Genomic DNA, 26886 nt, shown 5'->3' on the forward strand with positions numbered 1-26886 from the left:
TGGAATTCTTATGGATGGTAATGTACCATGTCACCGGCCCACAATTGTTCGTGATTGGTTTGAAGAACATTCTGGACAATTTGAGCAAATTATCTGGCCACCCAGATTGCCCAGCAACAATCCCATTAAACTATTGTGGCACATAATCAAGGTGTCAGTCCGTGCCGTTTTATGGATGGCTGTAGAGACAGCTTGGCACAGTATTTCTGCAAGGGACTTCTGACGAGCTGTTGAGTCCTTGTCATGTCAAGTTGTCGTACTACTCTGAGTAAAAGGAGGTCCAACATTGTATTAGGAGGTATCCCATGACTTTTGTCACCTCACTGTAAAATAGTTACATGAAGAAATAAAGTCTACTTCTTAAAATTCAGTTCACAACAGAGGTGGAAATAGACAAGAAACTCAATCTTTGGACTCACAGAATAAAGAAAAAGCCACATACGATTTCGCAATACACAAGAAAACTTCAGCCTGGAGACTGGTCTGATGCAAGCTCTTTGTGTTAGTCTATTCTGTGCAGGCCTCTTCATTTTTCCATAACTACTGCACCCAACATCAATTTAACCTGCTTATTACTGTCAACCCTTAGTCTCCTTCTACAGTTTTTACCCTTCACAAGTCCCACCATTATCAAAGTGTTGATTCCTTCATGACTCAGGATGTGCCTTTCAACCAATCTCATCTTTTAGTCAAGTTGTTCCATAAATTTTATTTCTTTGCAGTATGATTCAGTACCTCCTTATCAGTTATCTGATCTAACCATATAATCATCAGCACTCTCCTGGGACATAACATTTCAAAAGAGTCTATGCTATTCTTGTTTTAAATGTTTGTTGTCCATGTTTTACTTCATACATGGCTACACTACAGGCAAATACCTTCAAAAAAGACTTGCTAAAATATAAATTTATATTCGATGTTAACATTTTCTCTTTTTCAGGAATGCTTTCCTTGCTATTGCCAGTCTTCATTTTACAGTAACTCTACTTTGTACATTATCACCTATTTTGCTAAATAATGAAACTCATCTGCTGCTTTTAGTATCTCATTCCTAATTTAATTTCATCTGGGTACCCACTGCAACTAAAAACTAACAGATTTCAAAATAATTAAACATAGCCATAGGCCATACCAAAAACTTAACTGTAGCAGAAAATTTTAAAATATTGAGGGCACTCACAAAATGAAAATGTACAATGTGTACAACTTTGCTCCCACCATTTGCCAATAGGTGGCAACAACGGTAAGTAGCGGTTGAAAGAAACAGATTGAACATAACCTCATTCGATTTGTGTCTGCATCATAAAGTTGTTCTTGATTGAAAATGTCAGTTTACGTGCCTAATTCTCATAATTTGTGGGAGGTGTTACTGTTTTGTTTCAATATGAAGAAAACAGCGGTTGAGTCTCATTGAATGCTCTCAAGTACGTATGGTAAGGATAATATTAGTGAAAGAACATGTCGTGACTGGTTTCATCAGTGAAAGAACATGTTGTGAGTGGTTTCAGCACTTCAAGAATGGTGATTTTAACGTCATAGACTCTCATAGTGGTGGAAGAGAGAATGTTTTCGAAAACGCGGAATTGGAGACATTGCTGAGTGAAGACTCATGTCAAACTCAAGAACAATTGGCACAATTAGTGGAAGTGAGACAGCAAGCCATTTCAAAACATCTCAAGGCTATGGGAATGATTCAAAAAGAAGGAACTTGGGTCCCATGTGAGCTGAACCCAAGAGACATTGAACAGCGTTTGTGTGTTTGTGAACAGTTGCTTCAGAGGCAAAAACGGAAGGGATTTCTGCATCACATTGTGACAGGTTATGAAAAATGGGTTCATTACAATAACTGTAAAGGCAAAAAATCTAGGAGGTATCCTGGCCATGCTTCCACATCGACGGTCAAACTGAATATTAATGGCTCTGGTATCACACTCTTCATTTGGTGGAACCAGCTTGGCATCATGTGCTATAAGGTGTTAAAACCAAGTGAAGCAATCACAGGTGCTCATTATCAAATGCAATTAATGTGCTTGAGCAGAGCATTAAAAGACAAATGGCCACAATACAGCGAGAAGCGCGATAAAGTGATTTTGCAGCATGACAACGCTCAACCCTCCATTGCAAAAGTGGTCAAAACATATTTGGAAACGTTAAAATGGGAAATCCTACCCCACCCGCTGTATTCTCCAGACATTGCTCCCTCTGACTATCACCTGTTTAGATCAATGGCGCATGGCCTGCCTGACCAACACTTCCGAACTCATGAAGATGTCACAAATTGGATCAATTCGTGGATCGCTTCAAAAGATGAAAAATTTTTTCGACGTGGGATTTGTAGACTGCCCAAAAGATGGGAGAAAGTAGTGGCCAGCGGTGGAAAATACTTTGAATGACATATGCGTAACCAATTTGTTTCATTAAAGCCTCAGATGTTGAGGAAAAATCAGCAGAAGCAAAGTTGTACACCTTGTATTGCACTATACTGTGCAATGGCCTTGGCCCATTGTTCAACAGATCGAAAGAATTATCGAGAAAACACACACACACACACACACACACACGGATACGCATGTGCACAGAGAAAGAAGAGAGAGAGAGAGACTCCACACTAAGTAGGAGGAATATATTTATTATGACAACAACATGGAAAAAAACTGTATGTGCTCATGAAATACTGGTATGTACATAATATTTTCATTCATTTCTACTATCTTCACAACACAATCATGTTTTTGCACATGACAAGCTATTCAGCATGTTAATAAGGCCTAAAACAGTCTTCTCAGGTACTAGTTAATGCAAAATTTTGCAACAGATAAAAAGTATGTTTAAAGCCAATTTTCACTCACAAATTTTCAGATTTCAGTAATGTGTTAAGCCAATTTGTGTCAAAACATTTTTGAGTGATAAAAGTATACAGCAAGGAATTTATAATTTGCAAAAATAGGCAGAACCCAGCCCTATTAATACTTATGTAAATATGGTTATTGTTAGAGCACCCACAACATAAAGGACGATTCTCTTTTACAATATTAATGTCCCTAAGTGACCCTAGTTTCATGGGGCTCCATGTTCTTCTGTTCCATCGTCACATAGAAAATAATTGGTGCCTCATGAATTCTCGTTATCTCAATCCATTAATAAAGCCATTAGGGTAGTGCTGGCACGAGGAACCATTTTTGCACCTGATTGGTCAGATAACTGTCCTTTTCTTTTTTCAGTTGAATAAAATACCTAAATGAATACTATTGTCTGTGCCCACATAAATTACAAGAATGCTTTCACTCAGTCTACAGGTTTGAGTAACTTCATTTACACACTTTTTATTCGTCTCAGTTAGACATGAATCAAGACTAGAGTTGACAACATTCTTAGAGACAAATAATATATCTTATTTGGAGGAGGGGTGAACAAAGAGTGTATTTCTAAAAATGAAGTATTTTCAAAATTCATGTATTTAATAACTTAAGAACAAATTTTTTGTACTTCTGACATTAAACCTGGAGTTTGGTTGTTGTAAAAGGTTGATAACTGGTGCTACATTATAAATTTGTATTTAAATAAATAAATTTTTTGAAGTTCTGTCTCTCTCTTCCTGCTGGTTTGCACCCATCACTGAAAATTATATATCAGCAAATTCTGAGGTGATATAAACAGACACATATAATATACCATTATTGTAACAGTTTGGTGACTTAACACTTTGTTTTTTCAACAGGTGCTGCCTTTTATTGGTAAGAATTTTTTTTGGTGAAAGATATTTGTCACCATTCAGTAATTTTCTTTGAATTTATTTAAGTAATATTGTTTTATTATATGAATCATCCCTTGCAGAAACTGTACATCACATTCAATTTATCTTGAGGATCTGTTTTTAGCCAGTCATACAATTTCTTCCATTCCCACACCACTGATCATTTCAGCCCTCTGCCTGAGACACAAAATTCATTTTTAAGAAAATGCCTATTCAAACACAGATGAATGAAAAACTGAAATAAAAGCCACTTATTGATATTCAATCAAAAGCAAATATCAGAACACTGATGACATGTGACAGCAGAGTGCAGTCAACAACTGCCTTCTGATTTAACAATGTCAAAATGATTTAATGATTCTGCTCAGAACTGAATGCACCAGATGGTGTCAACTGTTTTCATTTGGTTGCTCAACAGCCTCTCTTCACTCAAAAGAATGAATGGCTAATTCAGCCAATAGGTAAAACTGCAACCAAATGAATAGAACAGTTTTCAACAACTGACTAAATCATTAGTTTCATTTGATTGTTCTTATCACCACATTACGGTGTATTCACATAATTTTTCAAATGAAATTCTAATGTGTCCCCCATTGCACTTAGGAAATGGTGTCCAGTACCTAGACAGATAATCTGACTTTGTAGACACAACAGATATCATAACATCACAAACAAGCATAATGGGATATGGGCATGTCTTGTAACATCTATAATGCCAGATTGAGCTACACAAAAGTTATGTTTCATTCATATGATTGTCACTTAACATGTGATCTACATTTCTGTCACACTATTTCACAGACAGCATAATTAGTTCTTATCACACCAGCTTCAGCATGCACTAACTAAATATTGGTAATTTCTAATTTATACTACTATGTTAAATAATTTTACAGATGAAATATTTACCCTGTTTTTGCAAAATTGGTCCACATACAGGTCATTTCTGATATAATCTTCTGATCTTTTGCTTGAATATCTCTGCCATTTGAAGACTTACTGAACAGGTAATTCAGTTCATCTCCATGAGTCGCACCTAACGAAACAAAATATTTTGTATTTTTTCATATTTGTGTCAGAAATAATGGTATAATGTTTAACATTAAAACTGTAATATTTGAACATTAGCTGAATGTTCCATCGGTACTTGGCAGAACATAATAATAATATTAAACAAAGAAACCTTTTCTACTGTTCTGCAAAATTATATATATTTGGTCATGAACTGGCTTCTGGCTTTTTAGATCATTTTCAGGTGTTCACTGAAAGTCACAAGCACAGATAAAATGATGTGTGAATTACGTAAGTATTATTTATATAGAAGATAGAGAAGATACAAAAATGATGATGTGCAGAAACAGTTGCATTAACTAAACGAGGAACACAGTTTTTTACATGGAGATAAATTTAACAACTCATAAAAAATAAAGTAGAATTTACAGTTTCAATTTATTACTTGTAACTAAAAGTCAGTTTAACAGAAGACAAAAGGAAACTGAGTCTGGTCACTTAACACTAAGCTGACATTTTCTATCATCTGTTTGTTGATTTCCACTATTTCCAGTAGGATCGTTTTTCTACTTGTTTTTTGTACACAGAATGTAAAACTTCGCATTCTACATCATATGAGTGGTTACTGTTAAAAAATGATCAGCAAGGTTTAATCTTTCTTTATTAGTTTTCAGCTTCCCTCATGTTCAGATAACACAATTGTCACAGCTCCACCTTACTGGCCAATATATACTTTTTCACATGCTTTTATGAACAGAGTGGTATGTATAAAAGCACTGTGGCAAAGTATATATTAGTCAGTCAGGCAGAACTGTGAAAATTAGATTATGTAAAAATAAGAGGAGATGGAGATAAAGAAAGAAAGATTCAGTCTTTGCTGATCATCTTTTAACAGAAAACCACTCACACAGCTGTTGGACAAAAATATGGGAACAGCACCAAAAATGAATGCTTGAACATAAATGCAGAAGCTAGCCAAGCCCTGCAAGTTGTGTTGCTGTACTTTACCATGAAGGGCACCTGTGCAGTGTTCTCAATAATTTGCAAGTGTCAAACATGATCAGAACAGTGTTCTGTGCAGTTATGAGTGCACTGTGTTGGAGCTGAGTGAATTTAAATGTGGACAGATTGTTGGTGCTCGTATGGTGAGGCAGCCAAAGTGTTCTGCATTTCAAGATGCACTGTATGAGGTCTGTTCAAAAAATTCCACAACACTCGCAATTTTGCGCCAGTGGTATGTTGGAACAAAATCCGCTTGGAATCTCTGCACATGCCTATTTTTTAATTAGTAACTGCAGGAAGTTTCATTGTTGTATGTCTGTTAGTTATTGTTCAGTGCTGTATTGAGTAGTATGTTGTATTGCACAGTTTGCAAATATTGATATGGCAGAGTTAGAGGAGCAATGCATCTGCATTAAATTTTGCGTGAAACTCAAGAAAACCTTTACAGAGACACCCAAAATTATCCAGGAAGCCTACAGTGATGAGTTTTTAAGCTATACTCAGTGTTATGATGGTTCACACAATGTAAAACAATGTAAAAATGGTCAGACAGATGTTAAAGATGACCTTCATTTGGAACGCCCTTTGATGTCTACTGACGACACTCAAGTCAGGAACGTCAATGAAATAGTGTGTTCCAATCGAAGACTAACTGTCCGAGAGGCCACAGAAGAATGTCATGAAATACTGACACTGAATCTTGGAATGCATCATGTTGCCATCAAGTTCTTCCCATGGCTCATGAATCAAGACCAGAAAGACCTTCGCCTCGCAATCTGTGAAAAGCTTTTGGATCACACAAATGAGAATGAGATGTTTCTTAAGAGAATCATAACTGGTGATAAGATGTGGGTCTATGGTTATAATGTTGAGACCAAGGTTCAGTCTTCACAACAGGACAGGAGAGGGTCTCCAAGAACAAAAGAAGCTCATCAGGTCAGGTCAAATGTCAGAGGCATGCTATAGGTTTTTTTTTTATTTTTTTTTTATTTTTTTTTTTTTTTTTTTTTAGCTCATCATGGATTCACACAACGGCGTCAAAGTGTTAATCCATGGTACTAATGGTAAGTTTTGTGATGTCTGCAAGAATATGTGAGAGTGGCCTGAAATGTGGTGAGACAATTCATGGCTCTTGCATGATGACAATGCACCCACACACTCATCCCTGTTGGTGTGTGACTATTGCATAAAAAATGAAATCACTGTGCTACCTCATCATCCAGACCTGGCCCCTGTGGTCTTTTTTTGTTTCCAGAGTTGAAAACCCTGCAGAATGGAATGAAGATTTGTAATGATAGATGAGATGAAAGAAAATTCGCAGACAGTGCTTTGTGTGATCCAGCAAGAAGTGTATCAAGACAGCTTTTGGAAGTGGAAACACCATTTGGAGCGGTGTATCAACTGTGGAGGAGAGTATTTCAAAGGGGCTATGCACAATAAGTAAAATGTAAGCGTAGAAAAATTTTGTGGACAAACTTCCAGGATCTTTTGAACAGACTTCATATTAAAGATTTATATTTCATACGGAAAATCGAAAAACATCATCTGTTAAGTCATAACACAGACAAAAGTGTGTGTTATATGATCATGACAGATGACTGCAAAAGAGAATTGTCATGAAAAATAAGATAACAATAGCTGCAACAATCACTGCCAAACTGAATGTCACATTTGCAAACCCTGTCAACAACAAAACAATATGAAGGGAGCTCCATAAGTAGGGAATTGCAGGGTGAGCTGGAACTCGAAAACCATTCATTCATCACTGATGCAAATGTCTGTGACAGGAAAGTGTGGCGCCAAAGCCATACAGCCCACATTATTCAGAAATGGAAATATGTCATTTGGTCAGATGAGTCTTGTTTCACACTGTCTTCAACCTCTGGCTGAGTTTATGTTCTAAAAGTGAAACATGGCAGGGGTTCAGTGGTGATTTGGGTAGCCATATCATGGTATTCCATGGGTTCCATGATTACTCTGCAAGATACGTTAGTATCAAGCATTATGTGACCATTTTGGCTGGTCAGGTCCATCCCATGGTATAATGTTGACCTCCCAATAGTGATGCTGTGTTCCAAGGCAACAGGGCCACTGCTCACAGGGCTGGCATTGGCCAGCACTGGTTTTGTAAGCTTGAGAATGAATCGTTGCATCTCCCCTAGTCATCACAGTCACCAAATCTCAATATTATTGAACCTTTGTGGTCCACTTTGGAGAGAAGTGTGCATGATCGCTATGCACCTCCATCTTCATTACTTGAAACTGTCAATATTTTGCAGGAATAGATTCACTTCAGAACCATAGAGGACACACATTTATTCATTGTGAGGTTACTGGACCCTGTTTTGATTGCCAGTGGGTTTTCTACACTGTATTAGGCATGGTAACGATTTTTTGTTGTTTCCATAATTTTGTCCAACCCCTGTATGATGTAAAATGTGAAGTTTTACACCCTGTAAAGAAAAGCAGAAAGATGACCCAACTGGAAATCGACAAACATATGATCACACTCAATTTTCTTTTTGTCCCGTTACATTAACTTTCAGTTACAAATTCTGGATCAAAATAAATTCAACTTCATTTTTTACCAATTATTAAATGTACCTCCATATAACAGACAAATCCTTCTCAAAGTAAGACATAACAAAAAAATACGTAAATATTGACCGAGTTATACTACATATACACTAGAAATGTATTAGGGGCACCACTATAGAGACACAGTTCTCGAGTGTCAGACTGCTTGCTGATGGTCACAAGTCGCAAGTGTACACTAGACACTCATTATGACCATATCGGCATGAATATAAGCCTTACTCAAATATAAACTTAAACTAGATTTTGAAAATGGATGATGGCGAGGGGAAGATGAGAGAAACTTGAAGCAGAAAAGTTTGTCACATTACCCATGTACAAAAACTATTCTCAACATGATCACTCTTAATCACATTTTGTTATATTGCAAAATAGATAAACTACACAAAAATGCCAGTCTCCTAAGCAGTCTTCACTGATGTCACTGTTAAATTCGTTAGCGGTATCTGTTTCATCACTGTCACTTTTTTCTCTCTCAATCCCCTTCCAATGTACATGGTCCTTGCTACCATACAAGGTGATGGACACACAGTATTTCTTGAACGTTCTGATGACAGAATTTCATGATACTGTACACCATGAAGAGATGATTTACTTATACCTAAGTTTGACTGATTGCTTTTAATTTTACCACATATAGCATGTGTGTGACCTTCTTCTAAAAGCCAATCAGCATTGTGCTCTCAGAGACAGTCTTTAAATGGGTTGTTTACAACAAGTGCCTATAGTTCTCAAGTCATATATCACCAGTCTTTCTTCAATGTAGCAACTTTATTTTTTACTTTAGGTGGTAGATGACCTCTAACTCAATACTAGCACAGCTCTCTTACAGAGTGGTGCATCAGGTCTACAATTACAAAAAGCAACTAACCAGTACATCATTAATTCTGTTGTCATCCAAACTTTCAGTTAACTTATAAACAGATCACTAACCACTTAGGGAAGTATCCATGTGTAAGGATTTATGCTTCAGAACAACACGGGGGTTGGGGACAGCTGCCCTTCCTCTATAGTAACTGCTGACATCACAGTAATTCTTTGTTTTTTGTTTCCAGTTGTTCATAATGAGATATTTTTTGCCTCCCAAAAAGTCCACTGCTGTACTGCTTAGCATGTCCCAAAGCACAGGGGTCTCATCAACATAGCCAATCCAGAGTACAGGGACTAAGTTTTACAATAATAGTCATTACCTACAATGAAATGTCAAGGGAAAATCAAAGACAGTTACATTCTTACTCATATGCAGCAATTAGTTTCCAAAATCTAGCAATATTCTTACTCCATTTCAAATTAAGAAACAAGCACTGCAGTTGAAGTTTCTACAATACAAAAATATATCAGTGCCTGTAGAGTCACTCAGATAAGCCATGCCCTAATCACTCATGGCTGAATTTTGCAAAACAAATGCAGATTTGCATATCTGGCCCAATATAATGCAGGGTGTTAAAAAATATTCAATATTTCAGGGGATGATAGTTTGTGTCAAAACAAGACAAAAACGTCTTTGACCATGGGCTCTACAAAGCATGCTTTTTCACATATGACATATGAACATATGTTCACAGGAGGTACTCTTGTGAAGTCATCTATGGTAGTGCTTTACTTGTCCTACTACAGATAACTACCCCATAATTAATGTTAATAGCAACCCGTGGTATGGAGTACTGTGAGGTAGGAAGACATCACAAACATGTGGTTGCAGATATGAGTACCATGTTGCATTGGCACTCCGTGCCGTATGATGGTGAAAAGTGTGCTAAGGGCATGCAGTATTGATGTTAACATTAGTTGGCTCAGTGGTTGTTCCGTTTACACAATGTGATTGTACTCTAGTTTTGTTACATCTGTTTACATTAATGTACATTTCTCCTATCTCCAGATACATACTGTGATGTTTGATCAAGTTACAGGTCACATTTGAAGACATGTTATCATTGTGTTTTTGTTGCAGTACAACATGTTTTCTCTCTTGTAAATACACTGACACAACCTATCAATGGAGGCCTTTTATTCTACAAGGGATGTGGTAGACATGATTCACTACTATGATTTTGCAGATGGAGTTAATCTGAGAGCACTTAACCTGTACACTGAACGATTTCCAGCACACAGAGTACCATCTGTTAAGCTGTTCAGCTGATTGTTCCAGTGTCTTGGGGAAACAGGTTCCATGACATCCAACAAAGTAGACAGTGGAAGGCCTTGTTAAGTTCACATGCCTGAAATGAAGGCACGTGTTCTAGGTGCAATGGATGACAATCCTCAAACCAGGGAGTTACAAATAGCAGCAGCTGAAGGTGATAGTCATCCTCTGGTCTGGGCTGTACTTTGTGAGCAGTTGTATCCATACCATGTTCATCACATCCAGGTCCTTGAGACACAAGACCATCCTGACAGAGACAGTTCTGCCAATGGTTCTTGTGGTAGCATGGTGCAGATCCACAATTTGCTTCCAAGATTTTGTATACTGATGAGGCAGGGTTTACATAAGACTGGCATTGTAAATTCCCATAATCAGCATGTGTGGGCTGATGAAAATCCCCACATGGTTCAAGAAACAAGGTATCTGGTTCGATTCTCAGTCAATGTATGGGCAGGCGTTCTTTGTGATAGATTGCTAGGGCCATACCTACTACCAAAGAGATTAATGAGGGCTCAATATCACCACTTTCTGGAAAATGTACTGCCCATCTTGCTGAAGGATATGCCCTGTCAGGACAGACTACAGATGTGGTTCAGGGATAATAGTGCATCAGTACATTTTTTCTGCATTGTGCATTGGCACCTGACGAGGACATTTGAAAACTGGTGGATTGGCTGGCAAGGCCCCATACCTTGCCCTCCTTGTTACTTGAAGCTAAATGAGCTAGACTTCTGGTTATGGGCAAACATGAAGTAATTGGTCTATGCCACTACAATAAATAGTGTACAGACACTACACAGTCGTGTCTTCCATGCATCTCAGCACATTCAGAACCAACCAGGGCAATTTCAAAGACTGCATGAGTTCTCGCAATGAAGGGCAGAGGGATGCATTGAGATGAATGGATATCATGTTGAACATTTCCTCTGAACAACTGGTCATATGTCAGAAAGTATGCTTTGTAGAACCCATGGCTATAAGACATTTTTTTCTTGTTTTGATGCATACAAACATCCCTTGAAATATGGGATAGTATTTTGTAACATCCAGTACATCTATTAAGTCAAGCTACTATTAAACAAGCGCAAACTGACAAAAAAGGAACCTTAACAAGGAAAAAGAAAGGAAGTGAGAAGAGACATCGTAACATATTGGAAAATGCTTCAAACTGGATTTGTTTTCAAAATTACTTTGCTCTCATTTAACAACCAAAGTCTTTTTTTAGTAAAAAATGCAGGCTCTCCATGTGTATCCAACTGGTATCCTTTATGAGTATACTGGCACATCAAAATGTTTATCTATGCTTTCTATTTTATGTTCACATTTTTCTAAATGAGAAACAAAATATCAATATTATGTATACAGGCTGAAGTAGTGAGTGAAAATTTGTGCCAAGGCCAGGAATCAAACCTGGGTCTCTTGCTTACTTGGGAAGTGCCTGAGCTGCTAAGCCTCCTTGGCACAGCATTTCACACTTGCTTCACGCTTGCTTCCCTCCTCGGTACAAATTCTCACTGCTGCCCCAATCTACTTTTAATTCCCCCTTACACATGAGTAGAATTGCCGCAGACTCCACATTCTGAGTAGCATCTCAGCATCAAATGTAAATGGGGGATACAGCCTGAAACCCAGGTGCAGGTACTTTTACAGATGAAATGATGCAATTTCCGAGACTTTACTGGTCTCGTACAGATATGATTTTATGTATATAGACTAAAGCAGCGAATGAAAATTTGTACCAAGGCCAGGAATCAAACAAGGGTCTCCTACTTACAAGGAAAGTGCATTAGCCAGTAAGCCACCTTAGAGCAGTGTTTCATCCAACTACACTGATTACCCTGGCATGCCTCCCTCCTTGATACAGAATCTCACTGCATCTGCATGAGACCAGTAAAGTCCCTGAAATTGTGTCATTTCATTTGTGTGAAATATCAATTGAAGACACAAAATGCTGGAAAAGAGTACAAAACGGTGTTTTCAGTTCGGCTTTGTAATAACACATAGCTGAAATTGCAGTTATAGTACAGTACCTTCTTAAATAACTAATTCTGGCAAGTGACCATTCCATCCATCTGCACATTCATACATTCATTCCAGTGCCCTACATCCAGCCAATGCTGGGTTGAAACTAATATGGTATTTCTCCAATTTCACGTAGAACCACATTTGCAAATTGGTTTTTATTCCAATTCCACCAGTCCGCAAGCTACCATGAGCTTCCCTCCACTTCCCTTTCTCTCCTGGGGAGGAATCATTATGTTCCTTTTCACTGCGTCAAGCATATATCGATGGTCAAAATGACATCATTTTTTAGAGTGTCTGTGCAACATGTAATTGAGGTGGGACCTGAGAAAAAGACTAGGTTGACCTAAGTGGGTGTGGAAAACCACCTAAAAGCCAAATCCAGGATAACTGATACACTGGTCCCCTTAGTTAATCCAAGACGTTGATTCAATCTGGGGCTAATACACTTCCCAGTGTCCAGGAAGTGGGCACTTTAACAAACTCAGCTATCCAGGTGCATTGGCAAGTAACTGCTATCAGATTCTATTAAAGAAATAGAACAGAATACATAATGAATAACTGCCAATAGATCTATAAAATACACAGTGTGAATAAAAACATAGTGCACCTTCCTGGTGTTATCTTCTCATAGAAACTACCCCATCATGTATACAGTATGAGTGCCATAAGTGTTAAAAGTCATGTTTAGACCATTGTACTTTTATATGTATATGTTCCTATTGATGGATGGCACTATGGTCTTGCATGTGACACATAATCATAGTACACGTTACGTTAACACATTAATTACAGAAATTTTTTTATATGTTAAAATAATAACTTAAAATTACTGAAAAATCAGTACTTAAACGGCTGCTCAATCTCAATATGCAACTTTTCACAGCAAAGTCAATCATGGCATCAAAACTTGTAAAACTCACATTTTAAAATGGCAGTAAACACTTTATCATTTCTCACCTGGTAAATGTTCTGCTCTCATTTGCTTCTTTACGCTGTTCAGGTCACCTTCATAAGAAAATAGGTAGTAAAACACATGAGCTGAGCTGTGGAACGAATGAAGTCTCACTGTCTCATGTGCAGCATATGCATAACGCAAATCAGTTTTCAGCTGTTCAAAAGAAAATACACACTTGTATTTAAATGCAACACAAATAGTAATATGTAATAAACTAGGCCAATAAGCTGAAATATCGTCTCCCTGAATAAGGTCTCAGAAACAAGGTAACAGATCAATTTACAAAAATCTCTGAAATTATACAATTACTTACGAGGGAAGCCATAAAAGTTCTTGTAATTGAACAGAAAGAGATGAGTTACCTCAAAGAAACCTTTTCATTTTTCAACAGAGTCTCCCCAAACACTAACACGCTTGGTTCAGCAATGTTCCAGTGCCTTGATTTATTTTCTGAAATTAGATTCTTCCAGGCCTGCAAAAATATTCGCAAAACTTCAGTTGTCAGTTCTTTGTATGAAGTGAATCTTCACCATCGCAGAAAATTTTGAGCTTGGGGAAGAGTCAGAAGTCTGCGACAAATCACGTTAATAAAGTGAGTGTGGTAACAATTCGTATCTTAGTTAAAGCACAGTATTTTTGCCATGGGAACGACACTTGTGTGTCAGTGTGCAAAGAAATATAACATTCTTCCTCACCAAACCTTGCCTTTTTTGCATATCTTTTGCTGTAATTGCTCCATAATTGTTTGAGCACTGGGAAGACAACCTGTCAGCAGAATCCCTTTCACATCCTGTAAAACTGATGCCATGTCCTTTCTGGTTGACTGTATTGCCTTTGCTTTCTTTGGTGGTAGTGAATCAACATGTTTCCATCTCTCTGTCTCTGAGATATAGTAGTGGAGCCATATTTCATCTCTGGTCACAAACTGGCACAAAAAATATTGTTAGTTACTCTGAAATGGGTCAAACAGTGTTCAGATATTTCCATTTGGGTTGCTTCTAATTCTGCATTGCGAGTCACGGTACCCATCTAGGAGATGATTTGCTCATATCCCATTACCATTAAAAATGTGGTATGCCCATTTAGATGACATCCTTACAGCTTTAGCAATTTCTTGCAATTTCAATTGACGATCCCTCATTACCATTTTATTCACTTTTGCTTTAATTTCTGGGATAGTGTGGCACATCTTGCCCAGCCACTAAGCAGATCATCATCTAACCTAATCTGACCAAATAAAAATCCATTTGCCGACTTGTTAACAGCTGAATATGAAGGAGAAGAGTCTCCTAGTGTGTTCTGAAAATTGGCATGAATTTCCTTTGCTTCCATACCTTTCTTTACTAGGTACTTAATCATTGCTCGAATCTTGATTTTTCCCATCTTCACAAATCACTACATGGGTCAATGGCAGAGAAATGTCCACAGCACGGATCTCTGCCCGGAGAACTGATGCATCACATATTTACTCATAAAGGATGACCTATTATTACATGGGAACCTTGTTGCACCAGAGCTGACGTGTTGCTAATTTTGCAAATTTTCCACAAACTGCCCTTGTATTAACACAACATGGTGATATTGAGCCAAATTAACCAGAGCTGCAGATTGGATATAGGCGGACCAGTCAAATGAAATGAGACAGATGGAAAAAGTAACTTCACTCATTATTATTTCAAAAGTGATCACCATAACTGTTAAAACTATCCACCTGTGAAGCAAGACAATCAATGTCTTCAAGAAAAAATGTTTGCAGTTGCCTTTGGAACCATGACTGTACTAAAGTGTGCACTTCTTCATCTGAAGTAAACTGACAGCCATGAATGTCTTTGTTCAGGACTCCAAAAATATTAAAATCACACGAGGAGAGATGTAAGATGTGTAAGGGCTTCTCAGCAAAACTTCTGCAGCACAGTCTAAACTAACTCGGCAACACATGTCTGATTTTTCCAATGAATGATGTTTGTGAGCAGTAAAATGATATGACGTAATATAAATGACAGCACAACTATTGCGTGACTTTCCTATGTATTCTTCATGTGGTGAGCCATATTGAGGAGTGATGTGTGTCTACAAGGTGGGATGGCAATCAGGAAGTACCTCCATGTGTGCCTGTGCATGCTCCATGTCTTGTCAGCCCTGGAACAAAAGCCACAGACAAACAATGATGACACCAGCTGGGGAAAACAATTTTTTATTCCTATTTGGAACTGTCAGGTTGATGTTTACTTTGATATTCTGAATAATAAAGTTATTGTAACATTCCTGTAGAAAGACCTGTTTATTACCAGGAGTCATTTCAAGAATACATGGCGCATAGATCTGAGGAGGTTTTTATTTATTTATGCACTGGTATACTGTGATACATTCTTGGCGTCCAGCATACACTGTAGACTCAAAAGATGAAAAGTCTGAGCAACGGTACCCACAGACTACTTTTATAACCAACACTTGAAGCTAATTTAAATTCTGAAATATCAGTTTAGGGAACATTTCAGGATATGAAATTAACAAGCTGTCCACCCAGATGAATGATCACTGGCAAACTGTGGCTAGGCCCACTTCAGTCATTTGGTTGCTGAATATATTGCAAACCCAAACAATGGCTTGAACAGCTGCTTCACTACCAATGCCATTCAGATCCTCTCTCACAGCACTAGGCCCTCTCACTGAGAAGGTGAGAACTGTCTCTGTATTCATTCATTCTTGCACTCTCTCTAGCCCAAACTTCAATTAGCCCCCATTCTCAGCTTCCTCAGTCCCATTCCCTTGCCTTCACTCTTTTTCTCTAATGTTATTTTCACCCCATTCTTTCCCTATTTCAACATTCTCCTCCCTTTTCTCCAACATTTCACACACACTCTCACTCTCACTCTCTGCCGTTGCCACTCCCTCTCCACAGTGTTGTGATTGATTTAACTGGGCACATTCCACTTACTAGAATGACAGGTCATGTCTGTAAGTTATTATTGTAAAAATTCAGTATCTGAGCAGAGATATCCTTTAACATTTTGACAGTCTGTTTCTACCTCTATTTACTCTTTTAATATTTTATTTATTTATTCACATGTTTATTCAGGTCAGATTAAAGCTTGCAGACCTCCTCTTGTATTAGACCTTATACTTCGCTACTATCTAGAAATATTTCTTGTTATCTGACAACTGAAGACAGTACATGAGAATTTATAAGTAGTTTATATTATCACAGTGTCCTTACTTATGATATAATCACTGTAATTTATGATGTGCTTTCAAGTTATAACACCTTAGATTTTTTTCTCACAAATTAATCACACAAAAACTGTGAAACTTGTGTGATTTTTCAACACAGTCTCCTTGCAGCTGTACATGTTTTTCTCAACAATGATGCATTGATTCCATGGCTGCTGCAAACATGTCTTATGGAGTGTCTGGTTTGACCACTGAAAATCACTAAGTAATAGCTGCACGACTAGTGAATGTGTAACCACAGAGTGTGTCTTTTGTCATCTGAAACAGCCAAAAGTCACTAGGAACTAGGTCAGGTGTGTAGGGAGCATGAGAAATCACTTTAGACTTGTTGTCACAGAGCAACTGCAGCATCATGTTAGCCCAATGCACTGGTGCATTGTCTTCTTGAAAGAGCATACATGCAGTCTCTTCCAACTGTTTTTCACGCAATGCCGGAAGGAGCTTGTTCTTCAAAATATCTTGATAAGCTGCGCCTGTCACCACAGTGTCCTTTGGATTGCTGTCCCATGACATCACCACCATATTTTTTTCATCACTGGCACCTATCCAAAATGTTTTGGTGTCAGTGTGTGTGTGTGTATGCTTCCATTCAGCTGACTGTGCTTCATTTCATGGGTGAAAAACATCATCCATGTCTCATCCATTGTCACAATTGATGAAAAGAAAGTCCCATAGATGCTGTCATGATGATGACGATGATGATGATGATGATGATGATGATGGTGTTTTGTTTGTGGGGTACTCAGCTGCAATGTCATCAGCACTTGTACTAAGTCCCAATTTGTACAAAGTACAATTATTTACACAGTCCATTCAAGCCACTGTCATGAATTATTATGATGATGATGAAATGATGAGGACAACACAAACACCCAGTCCCCAGGCAAAGAAAAGCCACAACCCGGCCAGGAATCGAACCCAGGACCCCATGATCCAGAGGCAGCAACTTTAGCCACTAGACTATGAGCTGTGAACATGCTGTCATCATGTGTCAACATATGATACATATGATATGTAGTCATACATCAGTACTCATGGCACTCCACTGGCAAGACACTTGTCTTCATGCAGGATCGCAGATCCCATGGAAATGCCAAATTGGGAAGCAATGTGTCAACTCATTCAGCAATCCTCCAAAACAGCTATCTCCAGTCACTTGATCCTGTTGTCAGATTGGCTGGTGCTAGGTCAAGACTGCCTTGGTTTGTGGTCACATGATGGTCTGCCCTCTTTGAACTGTCATCCCCATGAATGCGCATTAGATGTATCCATGGATTTATGACCACATGTCTCACTAAAATTAAGATGAATTTCAGATAGTGTCACACCATGAAAATTAAGAAAATTGATGATTACATGCTGTTGTTGTAATGAAAAAACTTCACCACTTTAGCTATCAAAAAATGCCTTCACTCTCACTGCTGCCATACAGTGATGCCATCCCTGTCTCGCTTTCACAGTGAGTTCACATGTGTTTTTCTAAAACAAACTGTACGTTTCTGTTTCCAGTCCTGATGAAAAAAATGGAGGTGCTATAACTTCAATGCACAACATACTACTCTATCTAGTGGTGGATTTGAAGACTGGATACTGAGCATCCACAGGGCTCCAACTTCTTCAGGGCTCCACACACCACAACATAACACTATTATTTAGAGATCAATTTTGCTTCAAATTACTGATTGTGATGTAAGTCTAGTGTTTAATAAGTTTGCAAAAAAGAAAGAAGAAAAAAATATATGTAAATATTCGGACAAATTCAGAAATTTTATAAGTTTTATTCAAATTGCTATATAACTCATGTTATAGTAGCTCCCTTTTACAGCTTTCACAAAGAAGGAGTGTGGCTGTTGAAAATATAAGTAAAAGGAAAATTAGTTATCCACTTATTGATATTATTTCTCCATCTTGAAGGCTCTCTGATCTTTTATCTGCCACCTTCATGGCTGGACTTCAGCATACTTTTGTTTCCATACTAAAAAAAATGACCACAAAACTCTGCCAGTACATCCCACTGAAATGTGATCGTGAGAAGCTGATGCAAAGTAATTGGAAATACCTACATCTACAGCTTCACTCTGCAAGTTCCTGTGCAGCGTGAGGAACTGTTACCTCCTCACTTATCTGTTCAAGTTAGAAATGGTGTTTGGAAAAAAGAACTGTTGGTAAGCCTCTGTGTGAACTCAAATCTCTCTAGTTTTACCTTCATGGTCTATTTACAAGGAATCTCTAGGAGGAAGTAAACTGCAGGTTGACTCTTCTAAGAAAATATGCTCCTTAAATTTTAACAGTAAACTACACTGTGATGCATAAAGCTTCTGTTGCACGTCTGCCACTGAAGTTAGATAAGCATCTCTGCACTGTTTTTGTACTTGCTAAATGAATTCAGAGTGAAATGTGCAGCAGTTCTTCGGATCATCTCTGTTCCCTTTATGAATCATATCTGATAGTGGTTTCACATTCAGGAGCAATACTCAAATATCAATCTAACTAGGATTTTGTGTGTTATATCCTTCATCAGTGGACTACAGTTTGTGAGGGCATTTCCAATAAATCTTGGTCTCTTATCTTCTTGTTCTAACTTTAGTTTCATTTGGTCATTGCACTTTACATCACTTTGTGTTCATATTCTCAGATGTTTAATGGGTATGACTGTGTCCATTGATTAACCAGTAATAATGTAATCCGACAATAATGAATATTTTCACCTATTATGCACAGTACATTGCATTTGCTTATGTTGAGATTCAACTATCAGTCACTGCACAAAGCACCGATCCTGTGTGTGTGTCTCTCTCCAGTCTGCTACAATTTTCTTTGTGACTCATCAACATCTCACCCAGACAGACTAATGGAACTTCCAACATTATCTACTAGGTTGATTATATGTACTGTGAGCAGTACTGTACCCTTAACATACGGTAGACCCAAAGCTACTTTTATTACGTGAAGGTTTTTGTTTGTTAAAAAAGCCATTCTGTGCACAGTTTTCTAGGAAATCTTCAATCCAATCCCAATGGCAGTCTGATATTCTACACACACACATATATTTTGTTCAACTGGTGACAATGTGGAACTGTATCAAACACCTACCAAGAGTAAATTAACAAAGTATCAACTTGGGCAAGATGGGTTTCACAACAATCTCATATGCATAATTCATGTTGATCCCTACAGAGGCAGTTTTCGATCTCCAGGAAAGTCATAGTATATGAGACTAAAACACTTTTCAAAACTCTTCAACAGACTGACATCAGTAATGTATGCCAATAGTTGTGAGCATGTGTTTGACAACCCTTCTTATTGAGGAGGTATTGGCCATCACATTTTTCTAGTTATTTCTTAATTTTTTCCTCCAGTGACATATGACATACAGCTGCTGGAAGAGGAACAAGTTTTTTCACATAATCTATGTACAATCATATAGTTATCTGATTTGCTACAGTCATCTTCTCTCTGTCAAATTATTTTAATGGTCTTTCATATCAATATACATTTTTAATGCTCTTTTATATCAATATCTGTCATATTAATATTTGTGCGATGATTGAAAGTAGGGATCATAGTGTGAGCTTCATTAGTGAAATACTTAAAAAAAAAGGATGTAATATTTCAGCCTTCTCTCTCTGTAATCCTCTCATAAGAGCAAAATATTTTATAATTTTTTTCAGCTGGGTAGACAGAATTTTACATTCACTGAATGCTTCAAACATGGTTCTCTTCTTGCTCAATATGTCTTCCTGAAGCACCTGTTTGTCAAACAAGATTTAGCTATGTTAAATCTGTTGTACAGTTCTCTTTGTTCTTTAAGTAACGTTCTACCATAGCTGTTAACCCAAATGCCTCACAAATTTGCTCAGCACATACCTCTCTAAGTGTTACTGTGCAGTACTCTTGGATTTTGTCCATTTATATGCAACATTTTCCACCTCATAGAGGGTTATTTGATATTGAATACTTAGGTAATCTAGAATCTGTTTCATGTTACACTTACTAAATACAAATATGTTCCCACTTTTCTTAACATTCCTAGTGATACCTGTAGTCAGTGATATTAAATGGACTTATGATCATTGATTTCGTTCTCTACATTAAAGGAATCAAAAAGTTTGGACCTGTTTGTAAGCAGGAGATCTTAGACCTTACACTCGCGAACCAGTTCTCTTTACTCTCAATGCAGTTTTTGGATTTGTCGTTTGGAACAGTATCACATGTACCCATGCCCCTTATCAATCACCCCAGTCATTTGAGTCTTCTAGTCTATAGTTGATAAGTTGGAATCTGCTCCTAATACTACAACATGATTGTGATATTTACATGGAAACTTTTCCAAGTTTTCACTACCCACAGTGTGACTGAATGCCACCTAGTGGCATTGTAAGCACATGTGTGACATGGAAAAAGTCTTAGTGGTGTGCAGATGAAAGGGAAATCATTTTAGTAGTGATATAGACAACAAATGGAAAATTACTCTGATATAAGCGACTTTGACAAAGAGCAGATTGTTAAGGCTCTCCTCTTAGGAAGGAGCAGTGTGAAAACAATTAAGTTGGTTGACCATTTCTGTGTTACTGTTTTAGAATCTATGGAAAGTGATTAAAGGACAGTGAAACTGCAATTAGATGCCAAGGTGATGGGCATCCAAACCTCATCACAGAATGCGGAGGTCGGAGGCTTTTAAGTAGGATAGATGTAGTCTGAGGAAGATCTGATGACTGAGTACAAAGCTGCTGCAAGCACAGGTGCTTCAGATCACACTGTTGAAAATGAGGCTCTGCAGCAGATGACCCTTAAGTGTCCACAAGCTGACCGAATGACATCATCAGTTACACTTGTGATGAGTGTGAGTGAATTGAGAGTGGACTGTGGGTCAAAGGAATCAAGTCACCTGGTTAGATGGATCACGTTTCTTGTTACATCAGGTCAATGGTCATGTCCACATATGCTATCATCCAGGGAAACAGCTGCTCAAAACATGCCTCACACCATGCACACAGGCCAGTGAGGGCAGTATTGTGCTGTTGGGGACATTTATCTTGGCTTTCATGGGACCTGTGGTAATAACTGGAGGCACCATGACAACTGTGGACTGCTTGAGCATTATTGTGGTCCACCAGCATCCTTTATGCATGATGTCTTCCCCAACAGTGGTGGTATCTTCCAGCAGGATAACTGTCCATGTCACGAAGCCAGAATTGCACGATAGTTGTTTGAGGAGCATGATAGTGAACTCATGTTTTAGTCTTGACCACTAAATTCACATGATTAGAAGCCAATGGAACACATTTATGAATTATCAGACACCAACTATATCCTTATCTACATCTACATCCATACTCCGCAAGCCACCTGACGGTGTGTGGCGGAGGGTACCCTGAGTATCTCTATCGGTTCTCCCTTCTATTCCAGTCTCATATTGTTCATGGAAAGAAGGATTGTCGGTATGCTTCTGTGTGGGCTCTAATCTCTCTGATTTTATCCTCATGGTCTCTTCGCAAGGTATACGTAGGAGGGAGCAATATACTGCTTGACTCTTCGGCGAAGGTATGTTCTCGAAACTTTAACAAAAGCCTGTACCGGCTACTGAGCGCCTCTCCTGCAGAGTCTTCCACTGGAGTTTATCTATTATCTCCGTAATGCTTTCACGATTACTAAATGATCCTGTAACGAAGCGCGCTGCTCTCTGCTGGATCTTCTCTATCTCTTCTATCAACCCTATCTGGTACGGATCCCACACTGCTGAGCAGTATTCAAGCAGTGGGCGAACAAGCGTACTGTAACCTACTTCCTTTGTTTTCGGATTGCATTTCCTTAGGATTCTTCCAGTGAATCTCAGTCTGGCATCTGCTTTACCGACGACCAACTTTATATGATCATTCCATTTTAAATCACTCCTAATGCGTACTCCCAGATAATTTATGGAATTAACTGCTTCCAGTTGCTGAGCTGCTATTTTGTAGCTAAATGATAAGGGATCTATCTTTCTACGTATTCGCAGCACATTACACTTGTCTACATTGAGATTCAATTGTCATTCCCTGCACCATGCGTCAATTCGCTGCAGATCCTCCTGCATTTCAGATTTCAGTACAATTTTCCATTGTTACTGTTGTGGTTGGCAGGAGAGCCAACACGGTGTTACTAGAGGAGGCCGAAAGGCACGCATTTTAGCTCACGCAGGCTGGCGTCAGGTCTGGAACAGGACAAGGAAATTAGAATTTAGAAAAACGGACGTAGCTGGTGGAATACTGAACTTTAATCCATTAATGATGAACATCGCTCTTGACAGTACATGATTCACAATATCAATAGTAACTGATAATGGCGCCTTGCTAGGTCATAGAAAATAATGTAGCTGAAGGCTATGCTAACTATCGTCTCGGCAAATGAGAGCGTAGAAGTCAGTGAACCATCGCTAGCAAAGTCGGCTGTACAACTGGGGCGAGTGCTAGGAAGTCTCTCTAGACCTGCCGTGTGGCGACACTCGGTCTGAAATCACTGATAGTGGCGACACGCGGGTTTGACGTATACTACCGGACCGCGGCCAATTTAAAGGCTACCACCTAGCAACTGTGGTGTCTGGCGGTGACACCACAGTTACAACCTCTCGATACACCACAGCATCATCTGCAAAAAGCCTCAGCGAACTTCTGATGTCATCCACCAGGTCATTTATGTATATTGTGAATAGCAACGGTGCTATGACACTCCCCTGCGGCACACCTGAAATCACTCTTACTTCGGAAGACTTCTCTCCATTGAGAATGACATGCTGTGTTCTGTTATCTAGGAACTCCTCAATCCAATCACACAATTGGTCTGATAGTCCATATGCTCTTACTTTGTTCATTAAACGACTGTGGGGAGCTGTATCGAAGGCCTTGCACGGAAGTCAAGAAACACAGCATCTACCTGTGAACCCATGTCTATGGCCCTCTGAGTCTCGTGGACAAATAGCGCGAGCTGGGTTTCACACGACCATCTTTTTTGAAACCCATGCTGATTCCTACACAGTAGATTTCTAGTCTCCATAAAAGACATTATACTCAAACATAATACGTGTTCCACTGGCCCACAATTTACAGGAACTTCTTGACCAGTGCCTGAACACCTGGTACCACATACTTCCAACCAAAAGCCTCTCTAATCCATACCATGCAAACTGCTGCTGTATTGATTTCAAATGTGAATCAACACACTATTAAGCATGATGTCATAATGTTTTGGCTCGTCAGTGGATATTCCATTCAGAATTTAAAATTTCGCTGTTACTCATTTCTTGTTTCAGCTAGCTTTCTGTTCCTATTGCTTTCTGGACATTATCATCTTTCATTCTGGGACCATTTCATTGACATTCCTGTAGTTAGCTAATAATACATTAATTTGTAAAATAAGGGAAAGGCAACCTCCCACCTTTAGTGGATTGATGCATGGAACACAAAACAGAAGCAGTCTACACACTTGCTTTTGAGCATTCACTCTTTTATAGCAATAGACACACATACAATCACACAGACATTTAAATGCACACTTCCATGCCCATGGCAAGAGTCCTGCTGTGCCTTTCCCATACAGTATGTATTGCTCCATCCAGGAATTTCCTTGATTGTAATAATGTACTAACACTTTTTTTTCCCTCCAATCTGCAATGACATATGTTTCTTATCAGTCTTTACAAAAAAAAAAAAAAAAAAAAAAAAAAAAAAAAAAAAAAAAAAAAAAAACAAACCATGTGCACACTACATGTACTCTTATTACCCTAGTAGCCATTTCATGCATGTACTGCATGCCTGACCTGTTTGATGACCCTACAACTCCTCACACAATAGTGGAAGTCCAGCAATCTGCATCCATGGTCATCACAAAAGCATTCAGGCCTCTGGCTTAAGCCCTCCACTTGACTCCAAATAATAGGATCACAAACAGTTCTGGGAATGGTGCAGCTTCCACTGCATGTGTGGGACAAACTGTCTTCATAAATTTAACCAGCAAACTGTAGAAATCGAGAAAGGTCTTTGAACCCATTTTTCTGTTCACTGGTCTACCACTGGACTACTACTGTATTGCCAAAATATCCAAAGAACTCATGGCAAGCTCTAAACTTTGCAAACATTGTATAAACATTATCTTCATAAAGTATCATAAAGTATATTTTGACAAATGTTCCAGTAATGTTAACACAAGCTTGGTTAAGTCAGATAAAAACAGTAAGTGTAAGCAGATCTGGAAAACTTCACCTGACTGTGCTATATCTGGCTAAGTATAGAATACGTTTGGAGGCATTTAGAAACAAACTATGCCACATAAACTACTGAGTGGTATAAAGAATTTAATAGACAATATCAACTTTGAACACACACTTAAATCAGTATAACTGTAAAACTGATTTGTTCCATATCGTAGTGAGCGGTCACAATTGTTATCCACAGAACATGAGAGTAACTAGCTAAATGAATAATTTAAAAATTCTTTGGAGTAAGGTAACAACTCACTGAATAGTAGAGGTGTTGAGTCATCAACAAGCTAATAAACAAAACTGGATAATTTGCTAGCTTTTGGAAGAACCCTTTTTTGAGCCATAATGCACTTGCACCCTTACATAAACATTGTGCTGTTTGAACATGTCTTCATATCACAGTTTGATGGGAATAAGAGGCTGTGTTGAGTGGTGTGGGTAAGGGGAGAAAGGAGGTGGAACACAAGAGAGAGGGTTAGGGAAGGGTGGCTGACGAGTGGCCCATGTTGTTGTAGCCTGCACAAGGCTAGGTATACCATGACCAATCTGATAGTGACTGGAATATGTTGGATGAAGAAAATATTGACTCCCAAGTGGACAAAGGACAAGGTTTATGGTTAATGATCTAATTAACTCTTCACAGTGAGTTACAAGAAGAGAAAACACTTGACACGAAACCACACTTCTTCAGCAAGTTACAAAAAGAGAAAACTCTTGTGAAGTAACTGTTCATTAATCCTCAATTCCAAACTGATGTTCAGCTGGATGTGGAATGGGTAACAGGAGAAGCTCCATAGGATGGGTGCTGGGTGCAGCAGGTGCAAAGCCTGGAGCATATGCTGAGCCATGGCCTGAAGGATGAGTGTATGCTCTGCTTATGAGACACTGGACATGGGCAGCATAAAGCCCAGATCAGAAGTTGAGCAAGTGATTGTGATCAAAAGGATGGGCCATTGGGCACAGCTGGCATAAAGCTCTGAGCATGAGTGAATGCCGTCTGCTAATTGTTGAGCGGCATCTTAAATAGACAAGCAGAAGGATTTCTGTGTGGGGCACATGACCTGTTTTCAGCATATGAGGCACACATTTCTGGCAGCAAAACTGGCACCTCATGTGGTGGCTCCCAGAGATACTGGAGTAACAAGGCAGCATGTTTTGATCATTGTTTAGGAAGTTTAGATACATGTGGAGTATCTACTGGCCCTTACTGACTTGCTGGCACTTAGGTTGATACCTGGGAGATGACTAGAGCCCGTGAGGCAACCCGTCATATGTTGGTGTATGTCTGGTTGCTGAAATGCTTGGTGAAAGGCTGTACACATGGCACATGTCATCATCATCACACACTGCACAAACTCATTGGTGTTAGTGCCTGTGTCTGTCTCAAGTTCCTATCCTGTTTACCTTCTGCCTTCCTTCCATCTGTTAGTCACCCTTTCCATTTTTACACAAACATCAAGCATAAATCCAATAATACACCAAAAATCCACTCAATAATAGGAATTATTTCTTAAAACAGGTCATGGAAGAAATCAATAAAAGAAAATTACAACTGGCAGCAGCAGAAGTTGTTATTTAGCAGAAAAAACCATGGAATGAGTCAAGTTATAATTAAGGAGCAAAATCAACCACTTCTGGCTACTTCTGTAATGTATATTAACAGTAAATTATGACTAGGGCTAATCTACTTGAACTTCTTGATTATTTTATAGATGTAGGTGGCAAGAAAAACAATAACTTTGAAGAAAGCCACATTCCCTCCTTCTATATTACTCAGTTACTGTTTTCATCTAATACTTTAAAGAAGCATTTGTGTAATTTTTCACAGACCCTACCAGCTTTCCAAATACTGGCAAAGTCAAGATCTTTAAATACAAATATTAGAGTTAGGCAGAATTTATATTGTAGAGTCAAAGTATTTTGATAAATTGTAG

General features: G+C 38.5%; 1 protein-coding gene across 6 annotated transcripts in view; it reads right to left on the reverse strand.

Annotated features, from left to right (window-relative positions):
• LOC126334674 (esterase FE4-like) overlaps window positions 1-26886 on the reverse strand; it is a 162815-nt gene that overhangs the window by 38528 nt on the left and 97401 nt on the right. For 4 of the 6 annotated variants that reach the window (XR_007564770.1, XM_049997143.1, XM_049997141.1 and 1 more), the window contains 2 exons: window positions 13488-13638; window positions 4664-4790 (listed from right to left, as the gene is read on the reverse strand). Coding sequence is in view for 5 of the 6 variants with exons in the window: in XM_049997143.1 (XP_049853100.1) it covers window positions 4664-4790; window positions 13488-13638 (278 nt within the window). In the remaining variant the exon portion in view is untranslated. Of the gene's footprint in view, window positions 1-3439; window positions 3932-4663; window positions 4791-13487; window positions 13639-26886 lie in introns of those variants that run through there. The other 2 variants (XM_049997144.1, XM_049997142.1) reach the window with 2 other exon arrangements.

This window comes from Schistocerca gregaria, chromosome 2 (assembly GCF_023897955.1).
Source record: "Schistocerca gregaria isolate iqSchGreg1 chromosome 2, iqSchGreg1.2, whole genome shotgun sequence".
Taxonomy (NCBI): domain Eukaryota; kingdom Metazoa; phylum Arthropoda; class Insecta; order Orthoptera; family Acrididae; genus Schistocerca; species Schistocerca gregaria.